This window comes from Sebastes fasciatus, chromosome 11 (genome assembly GCF_043250625.1).
Source record: "Sebastes fasciatus isolate fSebFas1 chromosome 11, fSebFas1.pri, whole genome shotgun sequence".
Classification (NCBI taxonomy): Eukaryota; Metazoa; Chordata; class Actinopteri; order Perciformes; family Sebastidae; genus Sebastes; species Sebastes fasciatus.
In genome coordinates, this window is record NC_133805.1 from 11,020,385 (window position 1) to 11,034,421 (window position 14,037).

Sequence of the window (14,037 nt, forward strand, 5' to 3'; positions counted from 1 at the left end):
CCTCCAGTTTGGAGAAGCAGACAGGAGTCACCGCACGGAAGCAATGTACTGCTGTGGAGTGGAGCAGCAGCAAAATGTATTTTAGCCACCTAAAAGAAAGGCTATGCTCTCGCCAAAGCAACCAGACCCCATTAAAAAAACATTTTACCTTGCAGAACACGGGAGTTGTTTGTCTACCGCTGCCTCGATCGGTTAGTTTGTTTATAGTGTTGTGTGACTTTGGTTTATTTGTTAGGTTGTTAGTTGCTACCGGGGTAGTAAATATTCTTCCTGGGGTCCACACATAAGAATGCAACACAAACATATAGCATACATGAACACTCAACAACACAACCCACATATGTCTCACCAAAACCCCCGATTCCCCTAATTCAATTCAATTCAATTTATTTTTATATAGCGTCAAATCATAATAGAAGTTACCCCGAGACCCTTTTTATATAGAGCAGGTCTAGACTGTACTCTATAGTTTAGAGACCCAACAAGAGATCCCCCATGAGCATTGCATTGTTATGCGCTGTGGCCATGGTAGAAAGAAGATAGTAAAGAAAGTTAGTTTGGATTCACCAAATCAAGGCAGCGGTAGATCGGCAATCCCTGTCTGGTGGCTTTGGCAAGAGCATAGATAGATACAACGGCTTCATTTCCCCGCTGCAAAGGGCTGCCTCAAAGAAAGGCAAATCAATGACAATATTCTAGATATAGTGTACACTTAAACTGATATTGATTTATTTAAGTGAGCCTTTCTTTTAGGTGGCTAAAATATGTTTTGCTGCCAGCCGCGTCCACAGCAGTACATCGCTTTGCTTACGTGCTGTCACTCGTGTCTGTTTCTCCAAACTGGGGGCGTGCCGACCGTCATCTACTGTAGATAACACACTGACTATGGATAAGTACCTCAATCAACCCCACTTCAAAACACCCAAACTATCCCTTTAACACCCACAAAAGGGCCCCAAGATAGAGCTGAAGGGTCACAATCAAGACTTGAGAGATAAGAAAGAAAAGGAATATTACTACTATATTACTGTATGTTTTTTTTTTCCTACTTCTCTTTACTTTTATATGTACTGATATGAATGTAGCTACAACAGGAGTCCCAGTATTGTAGAAACCAAAGAAAAGCATTGTGCTCAAAGAAAGCACTATAACACACTGTAAGAACCATCATCATTAGTGTATTCTTAGCTCAAGCTATGCATGTTGAGCACTTTAGCAGACTAACATTGAGTCCTGGCTCCCAGTAGAGCTACTGCAGCATATAGAGAGACTGCCTGGGGAAGAGGCTGTTCTCTTTTCACAGGTTGTCCAAGTCATTATGTTACATAAGGAAAAACACACCACGGTGGTAAAAACACTGGAATACTGGTGACTTTCCCTGGGCCATAAAACGGACAGGTTAACTAGGCAGCGGTTTGATGTTGTGGAACCAAACACAGATGTGCGCTGCGAGCTGCACTTCAGGGTGAACTGGTTGGTATTTATATGAAATATGTTGTCACAGAGAGGGCAGTCACAGCATGCTGATTAAGGAAAAAGACTAATTAAAAGGACAATGGAGAGGAACTGCTACCAGCTCATTAAGACCAGAGTTAATGTTTTCTGTTCACTTACAATGGATACTCTTGGTGTTGGACTCCAGCGGTGATGTTTCTGCTTTTTGCCCTCTCTGTCCAGCACAGACCAAGTCCCAGACGTATCACATGGAGACAGTTGGACACAGGTGGGCCACATGCCTCCTGTAAAGAGAGAAGAAAGCCTGAGGGGATGGTTTTCCTTATAAAACGATTTAGTTTCCACTATAATGTGTCCAGTCAAATAAAAATCCATGGCTTTTATGCTTAGCCTTTTAAGCCATGTTTTGCTAGCGGCGTGGCTCTAGGGGGGTGGCGATGTCGCTCCATCTGTTTGTCGGTCGGACAATCAGTCCACCACTTTGGTCCAGACTGAAATATTTCAACAACTACTGGCTGGGTTGCTATTAAATGTTATACAGACATTCATGATCGCCAGAAGATGAAGCCTACTGACTCTTTCCTGTAGCGCCACCATGAGGTTGACATTTTTGTGTTTTTTTAGTGAAATGTCTCAACAACCATTACATCTATTGCCATTAAAAGTGGTACAGATACCCCATGGTGTCCAGAGAAGGAATCCTAATGACTTTGGTGAGCACCTGACTGTTCTTGTAGAGCCACCAGCAGGTCAAAGTTTTTATTTGTACTGTGAAATATCTTAACATCTACTTAATGAAGTGGCACAAAATGTTGTCCAGACATTCATGGTTCCCAGACGATGAACCCTGTATTGCCACCATGAGGTTGACATTTATGTTCCTGAGTGAAATGCTTGGAAATTTTGGTACAGACACTCATGTTCTGCGGCACATTGCATTGTGTGATTCTTAACAGGAATCATGTGCATGTACACTACACATGCCATGGACACAGCAAGCCCCCAGAAGAGTGCCAGGCTTTGAAGCAAATTTGACATAGTGGCCAAACGGCGATACTACAACGCATGTGTCCGTCACGTGATGCCATTAGGCCCAAAAAGACTTTTTCCCATTGACTTACATTGAGAAAGAGACATCTGAAGCTCAGCGGATCATTTTTAAAAAAGGTAAATCAACTTCCCAGTATGAACACTTGAATAGCCCTTATTTAAATCATTAGGTCCTTAAAGTTGTAAAATGCACTAATAGCCGAATCCAGAGTTATTCCCTTTCTCCGTTCATGTGAATGAGACCCAGACCGGAGCTGGAGCGAGGACTTGGAGGTGGAGTTAAAGAAAACGTTACTGCGCCTGCAGTAATGTGGCCTGCATGGATGTGGAAGATGACCGTATGATCCGGATAATTTTATACTCGAAAGTCGAGTTTTTTGCGCCACTGAGCACCTTTCATAGGAATGAATGAGGCCCCGCCTCTGACGCTGTATCCAGTTCTCTTTATACATCCATGGCGTCATAGTAACAACAGAATAACCACACTATGTCTCCATTCCTAGCCAGACTGCCAGCTACTCCTCCCGTGGAGACGATAGATGAGTACCAGTGTGCTCCCAGGATGCCTTGCTGTTGAGCCTGGTTGGCAAATGGTGACTTCAGATTCCCTAATCTCCTACACAATCGCCCCGGAGCCCAAATTTCCCTCAGTACCCAGGTCATAAAGTGAGATTGCGGTTAATCACATGGTGGTTTAATAGCAAAACAATCAGTTACGGAGGAAGTAAACAGCTCTGCAGCTGACAGCCAGCAGACACATAGAGAGATGCTGTCCAGTCAAAACAACCTGCAGAGACACAGTGAAAGAATTCTCTCCAGGAAAAAACAAACATCAGATTGTGTATTTTTCCACTGATACTGTGTGAACTTCACATTGTTTGACGCTTTCAGCTCACGTCACCTCAACACCACCAAAAACAAGACACACATGGACCTTTGCACACACACTCCACACCCCCCTGGCTATTTCCCTCCCTGTCACACTCCTCGTCCCCTCCCACTCTCTGACAGTTAACTGTATAAATATCCTACTCTCAGCATAGCTGAGATTCAGACACTGACCTGCATTGACCAGGGATACTCAGGTGGGAAGAGACCAGCTAAAGAAAGAAAGAAAGAATACAAATCAAGGGAAGACTGAAAAGAGGAGGATAAGAACAGTTTCATACCTGCAAACATTTCCTCGAACTGGAAGATCACCTACTCAGTCGGACCCTCCAGGATGTGGCTCCAGGTGTCTCTCCTCTGTCTGTCCTGTTTAACTCTGCCCATCCGAAGCCAGGCCCAAGACCGAGCCTCCCTCCGCCGCTCCAACGACCACACCGGGCGCTGCCACTACACCTTCACCGTGGCCAGCCCGGAGGAGTCCAGCTGCTCCGGGGCCGGCATGAAACCAGAGATGGACGGAGTCTCGTCCCGACTCACCCTGCTGGAGGCTTTGGTCAGCCGTTTGATAGCAGGAGTGGATGGAGACGCCGCGACTGGGGTGAGGGCTAACGGCAAAGAGGGTCTCCAGGAAGCTTACTCCCAGGTAACGAGGGAGAGAAACCAGCTGCAGCAGGACAAGGAGCGTCTGAACGGGCAGGTCCAGGAGCTGCAGAGGAGGCTGGCTGAGCTGAGTCAAGAGGCAGAGAGCCTCAAGAAGATACCCTGCGAGCAGACGCAAACCTCAGGGGGGACGCAGCGTGGAAACAGACCTGCCAGTGGTACGTACATCAGTGAGCAAAGGGAAAACACACTAATTAGAATGTGAACTCTTTAAATTACAAGTTCCTTTCTGTGTTAATGCTTTTTTGTTTTTCTGATAAATGTATTTGTGGTTGACTGTGGCTATGAAAAGTCTCCCAGGGCAACAGGTCAGGTTGCAGTTAGGCAGTCCCAGGATGAGTAAGGGGATTGGAATTTACAACGCGGACTCTTCTTTCTATGTCACTCATGCGTGTCTTGTTTATGTGCGTGTGATCATTTTCGTGTGTGAGCAATGGCAGGGTTATAGGGGGACCCTGCAGGGCTTAGACTTTGATTTTGACTGTGTGTTGGGATAATTGTTTAACTGCCAATTACTACTAATATATACATAATTTGTTATTTTTTTCTCATGTTCTACTCATTTTGCCTTCTTACACATATTTCTCCTTCTTTCCCAGACCCTGCATATGATCTTGGGAATGGTGCATACCAGGAGATGAAGGCTGAGGTTACAGAGGTTCCAGCATCCCGCCTCATTCCTGAAGGAAATCAGAACTTCACAGGTAAAGTTTGGGTTCTACTGATGCCGATGTAGCTGCTCAAATCGGCCTGGTAATGGAGTGTTGGTGCAAATTAATGTCATAGAAAGCATTGTGAATATATAACAAATATCTTTTTTTCCTCCAGGCTGTGGAGAGCTGCAGTCAGTGGGTGATCCCGTGTTGCACAAGAAGGCTGACAGCATCACAGGGAAGTATGGAGTGTGGCTGCAGGATCCCGAGCCTCAGGGCCCTCATTACACTAACAAGACCGTGTGGCGTATCGACACAGTTGGTAAAGACGTCCGTCAGCTCTTTGCATACGAAGACATGGATCAATTATCCCAAGGCTTCCCCATGAAGGTCCTGGTCCTGCCGGAGCCCATGGAGAGCACAGGGGCAACCATGTACCGCGGCTCCCTTTACTACCAGCGCAAACGCAGTCGCACCCTGATCCGTTACGACCTGTCCTCCGAGAGCCTGGCGTCACGCCGGGAGCTGCCTCACGCCGGCTTCCACGGCCAGCACCCGTACTCCTGGGGCGGCTACACCGACATCGACCTGGCGGCGGACGAACAGGGCCTGTGGGCAATCTACAGCACGAGCAAGGCGAAGGGCGCAATCGTGATTTGCCAGCTGGACCCCGAGAGCCTGGAGGTGAAGAGGAGCTGGGAGACCAACATCAGGAAGAACACAGTGGCCAACGCTTTCATGGTGTGTGGACGCCTGTACACGGTGGCCAGCTACACTGCACCCAACACCACCATCAACTACGTGTTCGACACGGCCACCGGCGTGGGGCAGGCCATTGCCGTGCCCTTCAAGAACAAGTACCGTTACAACAGCATGGTGGACTACAACCACGGCCAGAGGAAGCTGTACGCTTGGGACAACTTCCACATGGTCACCTATGACATCAGACTGGGCAGAGCCAGCCAAGGCAGCAGCTAAAGACGATACATACTACTGTTTACAGGACTGTGCTGTTGCAAGAGCAAACATATAATCATTTGCATTGTACAATCTGTGTGTTTTTGAATCATTTAAATCTATTTTTTTCTATCACTATTGTAAATAAGATTTATTATGGCAACAAAAATATATTCATAAAGCAGATTAACGTAGCTAGAGCCCTTGTGATGATCTCATTACAAACAGTAATCATGATTTAAAGTTGTTGAATATTTTTGTTATCTGTATATAAATGTTGACTGTTATTTAAGTTCTCAATAAAAAACAAAAATACGCACTTGCTTGTTTGTGTCATACTTTGCCAATTTATAGTGGCTAATGAAAAAATGCAAAGCTTCATCAGCCTCATATGCAAAGCCTCCATACAGTGTACCAAGGCGCATTGTATGGAGGGACAAGTTTATTTGGTAGATATCAAAATTTCTCCAAACATTGTTTCTCCTTGCTCATCATCTTACGTAATGCATTTACTATACTTAGTTTAACTGATGCATGAATTAAGTGTTTCATAAAATATGCACATGCAAGTCCTAAAAAACATGCATGTAATTCCTAAAAAAATACACTCATATAAAATAATGCGCATATAAGAAAAGATAACAAATAGTCAATATGATTAAGTTAAATATGTAAGTAATGATTTGGTATTGTGATTAAGTTATATTATAAGTAATTAATTGGTATTCTGGATTGATAACACATTTATAGTTTGATAAGGATAATTATATCAGTAATTCATTTATATTTCTGTATGACAGAGATAAAAGGTAATAATTATAGTAGAACATTTTAGGAAAAATGAATTAGAGTATATGTATGGCTCAATAAGGAAGCTGGTTAATTATTAATGAATGACTTATGGAGAAGGGATGGGATTAAATACGTTTTTTACTTCTTCTCACTCATTTTCGAGGATGCAAATCAAGGCATCAAGTGTTTGACAATTTCTTTTTCTTATGCATTTGATTGTATGTAAATACTACCTCTTTCTGGCTTTCCACTTGTTGGCATGATCATTCTCTTTTTCTTTATTTTTTTGTATTCTACATGTTCTAAATCAATTTTAAAATGAAATTAAATGATTGAAAATATGCCAACTGATGAAACTGGCTTTACAACAATCATAGCCTAATATTTGCATCACTCTGTGACTGTAGTCCTATTGTATGCAAGTATAGGCTATGTATGAAATGTGTCAAATATGTATGAAATGTATGCTTTATTGAAATCACTTTATGAGAAAGGTTCCATAGAAAATAGGTTTGTTATGAAATATGGTCTCAATTGGCTACATGAGGGCACCAAATACAGCATTTGTATCTAACAATATCTGCTAAATACAAGATATTAAACTAAAAACATGTCACTGGCCTTTAATCCTAAATGTTTTCACCAAAACATGACGAAGCTTGATTTATGTGGAAGATTTACTTACCTACATATTCAGATTCATCCACAGGTGGCGACATTAAACAAAACGTGCTCCTCCAGAAGGTCATGAACTTCAGTAGGAGTCATCAAGGAGCCAATTAATCACCATGGCAACAACACCCACTTGCAGTGCAACTAGAGCTAGCGAGCTAACTTTTAGTATAGGCCAACTATCAACTTCCATACAATAAGGAAATAAGTTGTTAACTTACCACAAACTATGCGTAACAGCTAACTGAACAGTCCACTTGTACTGTACTTATGGACCGGAAGTTATCAAAGTAAACTTTAGCTAACCGGAACTTCCAGTTGTCTATGCATACAATATATATTTTTTTCAATAAACTTTATTTCAAATGTGTAAACAATTCAAAGAACAAATAAATCAACATATTGGTAAACAATACATATAAAGGAAATAAAGGGATACATGAAAACAAACAAACATAAAAAGAAAACATGCCAGGGGTTAATACAAATAAATAAATAATAGTAACTTAAGTGAAAACATTAAAATGGGAGCAAAAACTCACCGTTTTACCAGCCTTTTTGTTTTTTTTGCAGAAGATATTGTCTTAATATATAGTTCCATTTCTTTCTTGAAAACATTAAAGTGAGGTTTAACTCTCGCAAATTTGCATTTATGATTGTAAAACTTTGCGACAATGATAATGAGATTAATTAGAAAAATATTCTCTCTCATATATTGTGTTGAACCTTAAAAAAACTATAAAAAAACAAACATTTTCCAGTAGGTCAAAGTCACAGATAATATTTTCCAAGATAAATCTACAAATATCTTGCCACAGTTTATGAGTATGTGTATATTTACAGAACAGATGGACAATAGTTTCAGGATGGGAATCACACAAGGCACAGCTTAAATTAATATAATTTTTTACCTAACCTATGGATACAATTGGTAACACGATAAGGTCCTTTCATGACGACCAACTGCTACGTGACATGGGACGCCGTAGGCCTAGGCCTATTGTTGATGGGAGGTTTTTCTTCAACATGTGTGAAATGTCACCCACTGTTAACTACTGAAAGATAGTTGCTAAGTTTGTATTTGGTTTTGTATTTCTTGTTTATTGTATTAATGCAGGATCCTCTTTGGACCATATTAACCAACACTTCACCTGTATTGTGGCAGACTGTGAGCAATTTGTGCCCCTGTACCTGAGACACATGTCCAGTCTGTGTCCTCACCTAACACCCAATATATACAGTACTCAAACTCCTGAACCTGCAACATATAGCTACAGGCCCCCATGTTGCCATTTGCAACTCTATTCCTGTTATCCACTGCCCTCTGTGGACAACAGTTTGCATCTGCATCAAGCATACACACCTACCAGCTCCAGTGACGTTCTACTTCTATAATGCTCCTGCCTAAACTGGTTTCAAAGTTTAAAAGCAAAACCAGATAAAATCCCCACATATTTGTATGTAGTTTGGAAATTATAATAGTATGTTAAAGATGTTAAAGAGCTCAGGAAGTTCAACCTACCTCAGGAGCTGCTGATCCAGTTCTGCACTGCAAGACTGTTCTCTGCACGTCCATCAGAGTGTGGTTTGTGCTGGCCAGCAAACAGGACAGGAACAGATTACAACGGACAGTCAGGACTGCAGAGAAAATCATTGGTGCTAACCTGCCCTCCATTCAGGACTTATACATCTTCAGAGTCAGGAAACGAGCAGCAAGCATCGCTGCAGACCCCTCACACCCTGAACAACCTGCTCCAGCTTCTCCACCTCTGGTCGGCGTTACAGAGCAGTGTACGTAAAAAACAACCAGACACAAGAACAGTTTCTTCCCGCAGGCCGTCATTCTGATGAACATCAGTTAAATGACACTGTATATCTGATATTTTATCATTTAAATATACGTTGGGTTTTTTTTCATAACATGTACACATTGTCAAATAGGCCTATAAACCTACTGAATATACTGTAAACTGTGACATGTATACATGTATATACTGTACATATTCACCTGTATATAGAGCAACCTGTTACATAGTCATTGAATATTTATTCCAGCGTATTTGCACTCACTTGTTGTTTACAATTTACAGAAACAGTTGTTCCTTGTTGTATTGTTTACATACTTTTTATGTATATCTATATTATTTCACCTATACTGGTAGGTACGTAACATATTTATGTTTGTCCTTGTTTTCTGTGTGTGTACAATGAGAGAAAATATAACAGGAGTCAGTTCCTGGTATGTACCTGGTTTATAAAACTGATTCTGATTGTGAAGATGGTGGTTGGCAGCACAGTTTAACAACACTGTAATAAGAGGAGATGTATTATAATGACAGTCAGGAGACTCTGCAGCAGCTGATGGAAACTTGGCGGAGTGTGAGTTGACTTCCACCCACCAGTGTTCACACAAATACAGTAAACCCACTGTGGATTGTTTCAGCTCAATACAAAACCACATACCCGTCATGCGCCATTGTGCCACCATATACTGATGAGAACCTCTCACTTTAGCAGGAAGCAGTGTGCCACCGTCATTCTCACATTAAACTTTCATACTCGGCCACAAACATACACAATGAATGGTCTGTAAATGGCACAAAGTTTATTTTAATTGGCTTTTTATTAAAAAAAAAGGCTCTGATTAAATTCAGCTTTGGTTTCCGCATTGTAAGATTAAGTCCATGCATCATCAACACCACTGTGCAAACAAGCTGCATGTGCATCTTAATAATGTGATATGCTTTAACCTGTCAGTGACTACCCAGCCAGCCATTTCAATATGTCCACTCAAACACAAATACACATAAAAACGGATATAGATAAACAAAATATAAGTATACAAAGTAATTTTTATATAATCCAATAAATAATAAAGATAACAGCAAGGGATTTCTGAATTGCACACACTCACGCTACACATTTTCCCCATATATAGGCTGACCATAGACTGGATATAAAGATGGACAACATGACAGCTCCCCAAAAGTGAAGCCAGAACATCTGGATCGCCCCCTGGTGGCTGGTTGCAGTATAGGTCATAGACCCCGCCCCCTCCATGTTAGCAGATAGGACATGGGCCAAACTTAAAAGTCAAAGTACACGTCAAATAATTTTTCCCAAAGATGGTTTCCGTCATTTTCGGTAGTTCTTATCACACTGATGTACGTTCAAGTGTTCATTTTTCTGATAAGTTTGGTTTTAATTAGTTATTTGGTGCTATAAAAAGGGGGTGAGACGTCATGATTGACAGCTGTGAGTCTCTCTCGCTGACAAGCTGCGGCCGTGCTCAGCTCGCGATTGGTTCGGGCGGGTGACCTCGATAACGCATCGCTACCACCTGATCACTACTGAGCAGACTATGGCTCCAAATGACGTCAAGATCTCAAGATGGCAGCTCTCGTATCCGGAATATTTGGCTTCACTTGACACACACACACAGATGTGTCATCCATCTTTATATATAGTCTATGAGGCTGACACACACAGTTCCACCGAACCTAATGTTTCCAATCGGCCAGCCAGAGTCCATCATAAGCCCTGTTGAGGCTCTCTGTCAGCCGCATGTGCAGCAGGTCCTGCAGGCAGTCCCAGTTCACCCACAACCTTTCCACTAGACTATACTGGCAGTAACCCATAGCCAAGCCAAAGCCCACATCTGTCACATAGTGTCTGGCGAGCAGCAGCCGGGACAGGCTCGCCAGAGCGGCCCAACCCACCACTAGGACCCGCATGGACGTCGTGTCCGCCAGCCGGGCTAGGAGGAACCGGGCACACATGGCCGCCCGTGTGGCGTGGCCCGAGGGGAAGGAGTAGCGCTCCACGAAGAAGGCGGAGAGGATGTCGGAGCGGTTCTGTGCAGGCCTACGACGTTTGACCAGAGTCTTCACAACTCTGACCAGCAGCAGGTCCAACAGCAGAGCTGAGAGGAGGAAAGAGAGCGAAGCAACAAAGGTTTCAGTTTGAAGTACAGGCTGAAAACTCTCCTCATGCTCATTCCCCCTCACAGCAATAGCTTTTTTATAGTAATCCATTCTAGGCTATCAACTAAGTTTATTCTCTACCTCACTCCATGTATCACTCTATAATAAAGCACACTTTATAAATGGTTCATAAGTAGTAACGATTGGCTTTATTAATGGTTAATAATCACTTACTAATGCTTTCAGTGTCTATCTTTTCTATTTGGTATAACAATGCAGTTAGAAATGTTGATAATCCATTAAGAAATGCTCATGAGTTTCTCACTTTCAGCCATCAAATCCGCAGTTATAAATGTTGATGCTCTTATTACTGGATTATAACTGATCGGTAAAGCATTTATACATTATTTAACCACTAATATCACAAGTTACTACTTATAAACATTTATAAAGAGTGTCTCAGGTACCAAACTCTTATTAAGTATATTTAAGTTAATGAAGAACTATGTATATGTGACTTTGGACAAGAGTAGTAAAACAAATGTAAATGCTAATTTAATTGGTCTTAAAAGTCTCTATGAAATTAAATAATAAAATGAAAATGACCTTTGACCTCAATAATATCTGTTTTCCAAAACACAGTGGCATCCTATAGGCTGAATTTTAAGTGCCAAAAATAGATCTGGTATCCCACCCACAGCACAATACAGTAGCTATAACTGACTTCATCTCAAAGATGTCAGTGAACATATATAACCTACACATGCAAATAAAGCATCAACCATGTCACGTGCACGTCTCAGTAGCCACTGATGTCAGCTGCAGAGGCTCAAAGGAGAAAACTTTCCATGGCTGAGCTGATGCACAAACAGACTGTAGCTCTATACTAAGTCATTATTTGACACTTGGGTGGACTGATGCGGCTTGTGCCTGTTATTTGTGCTATTTCAATATAGCCATCAACATTATTCAGCTCAACAAAAGCACTTATGACTACCAAAAGCTTCACCTTGGTGTTGGCACATATGTGCGTAATGACGCATGGAGTTTACCCAGGGCTAATGGAGGTGATAGTTTTAAGGAGCTGAATAAAGCATAAAATGAATTCATAATTGGTTTGTAGGAATCCAAACCAATAGAAACCTTCTTTTTTTTGGAATATTTTATTTTCAAAACTTTTTTAGATAACCAAATATACAAAACATATAAAACACAAAGTCACACAAACATGGCTCCAAATTCCCTCCCTATCCCACCCACATACAAACTGAAAAAGAACCATACTCAAAAGGAGTATAGGCTAGTTAACGATCAATTGAATTAAAAAAGAATATATAAAAAAGACATTAAATACAAAAATAAAGAAATCATAAATAACGAGATGCAGTGTTCTGACTTATTCAGATTAGGTTAAATAGGGTTGCCAAATCTTCAGAAAGGTGTTGTAGTCCTTTCTGAGGGTATATGTGATCTTTTCAAGTGGAATGCAGCTGTTCATTTCCAGAAGCCATCTAGATACGAGGAGATGGGAATCAGACTTCCATATTGCTATACACTTGGCGATACATAGAGCTATTTCTAAAAACTTTTTTGGAAAGTTTTTTAAAGGTGTACTAATGACTGTGAAATTCCCTAATAAGCAAATTTGAGGATCCAATGGGAAGGTAAATCGTGTCATAATGTAAAGAAGAAGTCCTGCCAAAAGATGTAAAGTTTTGTACATGACCAGGTGCAATGTAAAAATGAGCCCTCCTCTATACCAATAGAAGCCTTCTTGAGTCATTCTAAATTCCAAATTCCAAAATCTAAACCAAATCGACACACTTTCTCTCACCCAGAGCCAGATTGAGCATGATCTCCTGCTCCTCCTCACTGGCTCCCCGGAGCAGAGTGTACACGGTGCCGGTGAGCCAGGTGATGAAGTGACCGGAGAACTCCAGCAGCCTCACCAAGGGTCTTATTCCTCCCCACGGAGACTCCTCACAGGCGCACACTCCGAGCTGCTTGGACAGCCACAGATCTATCGCTAGCAGAAACCGGAGCGTTATGGTGAACATCGGCTGGCTCAGCCTGACGGAGAAATGCTGCGGTTGAGCTCCGGAGGAGAAGTTAGAACAGCTGGAGCTCCGGCGGCGGACATGGCTCTCAGAGGAGGATGATGATAATAATGATGCCCGGTTTCCACACGTTACTCCACGGCAACTATTCCGTCTGGACGTCTGTGAGGACATTTTTCGTTTGACAAAATTGTCCACAGTGATCTTTCACCGGCCCTCTATATCCACCACCTGTGACCAGTTGACACTTTAATCCTGCAGTAAATTACTGGGGAGTCCGGATACAAGGGGTTAAAATCTGACCAGTACAGAACTGGACTCCTCTGGTCACGTGGCTATACAGCATCCTTCCAATTAACATGTAATTAAACTGGAGTTTTAAATGTTTGGTTTCTCTTTTTGAACTTCTCAAACAAATGTTTGTATAAATGTTGTCAATTTTCATGATTAAATTGCTTAACAATACATGAGCACATGCTCGTGGAGAAGTGTTTGCAGAGCTGCGTTTTCAAAATCCAATAAATAATTGTATAAACAAATTATACATAAATAATATAATATACATAATATAAATCTAGCTAAGAGAGATGCAAAAGCTATCATATTCTTTGCCTGGTGACTAAGATGTATGTCTTGTGGTGCTACTCCAAATACTGCAGTAATAGCAGAAGGTTCTATGGGTATTTCCAAAACACCTGAAAAGGTTTTAAATATTGACTGCCAGAAACTATTTAGTTTTGGACAAGACCAGAGCTGCACTTTAATAAAAATATGTAAATCCTTTGCAGGAATCCGGGATATACTCGTGCGTAAATTGGTCATTTGGATAAGTGCGCCAATCCATCAAAACGCAGCGCATTTTCTGAGTCACAACGTGGTCTATTATGTGCAGTGCACAGTGGATGCTTATGTAAATGAGGTGGCCTGTTC

General features: G+C 41.7%; 2 protein-coding genes and 1 long non-coding RNA gene across 3 annotated transcripts; 1 reads left to right on the plus strand and 2 right to left on the minus strand.

Moving 5' to 3' along the window:
• Positions 1 to 1,202: 1,202 nt before the first annotated feature.
• On the minus strand, positions 1,203 to 3,848 carry LOC141776765 (uncharacterized). The gene is made up of 3 exons (XR_012595806.1): positions 3,710 to 3,848; positions 3,568 to 3,605; positions 1,203 to 1,739 (listed from the first exon to the last, which is right to left on the minus strand). It is a non-coding gene; the product is annotated as an uncharacterized LOC141776765 (long non-coding RNA).
• Positions 3,568 to 5,976, plus strand: LOC141776763 (myocilin-like). Its single transcript, XM_074650560.1, has 3 exons — positions 3,568 to 4,211; positions 4,653 to 4,757; positions 4,882 to 5,976. The coding sequence occupies exons 1-3, from the start codon at positions 3,728 to 3,730 to the stop codon at positions 5,682 to 5,684; spliced, it is 1,392 nt and encodes a 463-aa protein (XP_074506661.1). The 5' UTR covers positions 3,568 to 3,727; the 3' UTR covers positions 5,685 to 5,976.
• A 3,755-nt stretch (positions 5,977 to 9,731) lies between these two features.
• Positions 9,732 to 13,610, minus strand: LOC141776766 (polyisoprenoid diphosphate/phosphate phosphohydrolase PLPP6-like). The gene is made up of 2 exons (XM_074650561.1): positions 12,885 to 13,610; positions 9,732 to 11,049 (listed from the first exon to the last, which is right to left on the minus strand). The coding sequence occupies exons 1-2, from the start codon at positions 13,279 to 13,281 to the stop codon at positions 10,628 to 10,630; spliced, it is 819 nt and encodes a 272-aa protein (XP_074506662.1). The 5' UTR covers positions 13,282 to 13,610; the 3' UTR covers positions 9,732 to 10,627.
• Between the last annotated feature and the right edge of the window lie 427 nt (positions 13,611 to 14,037).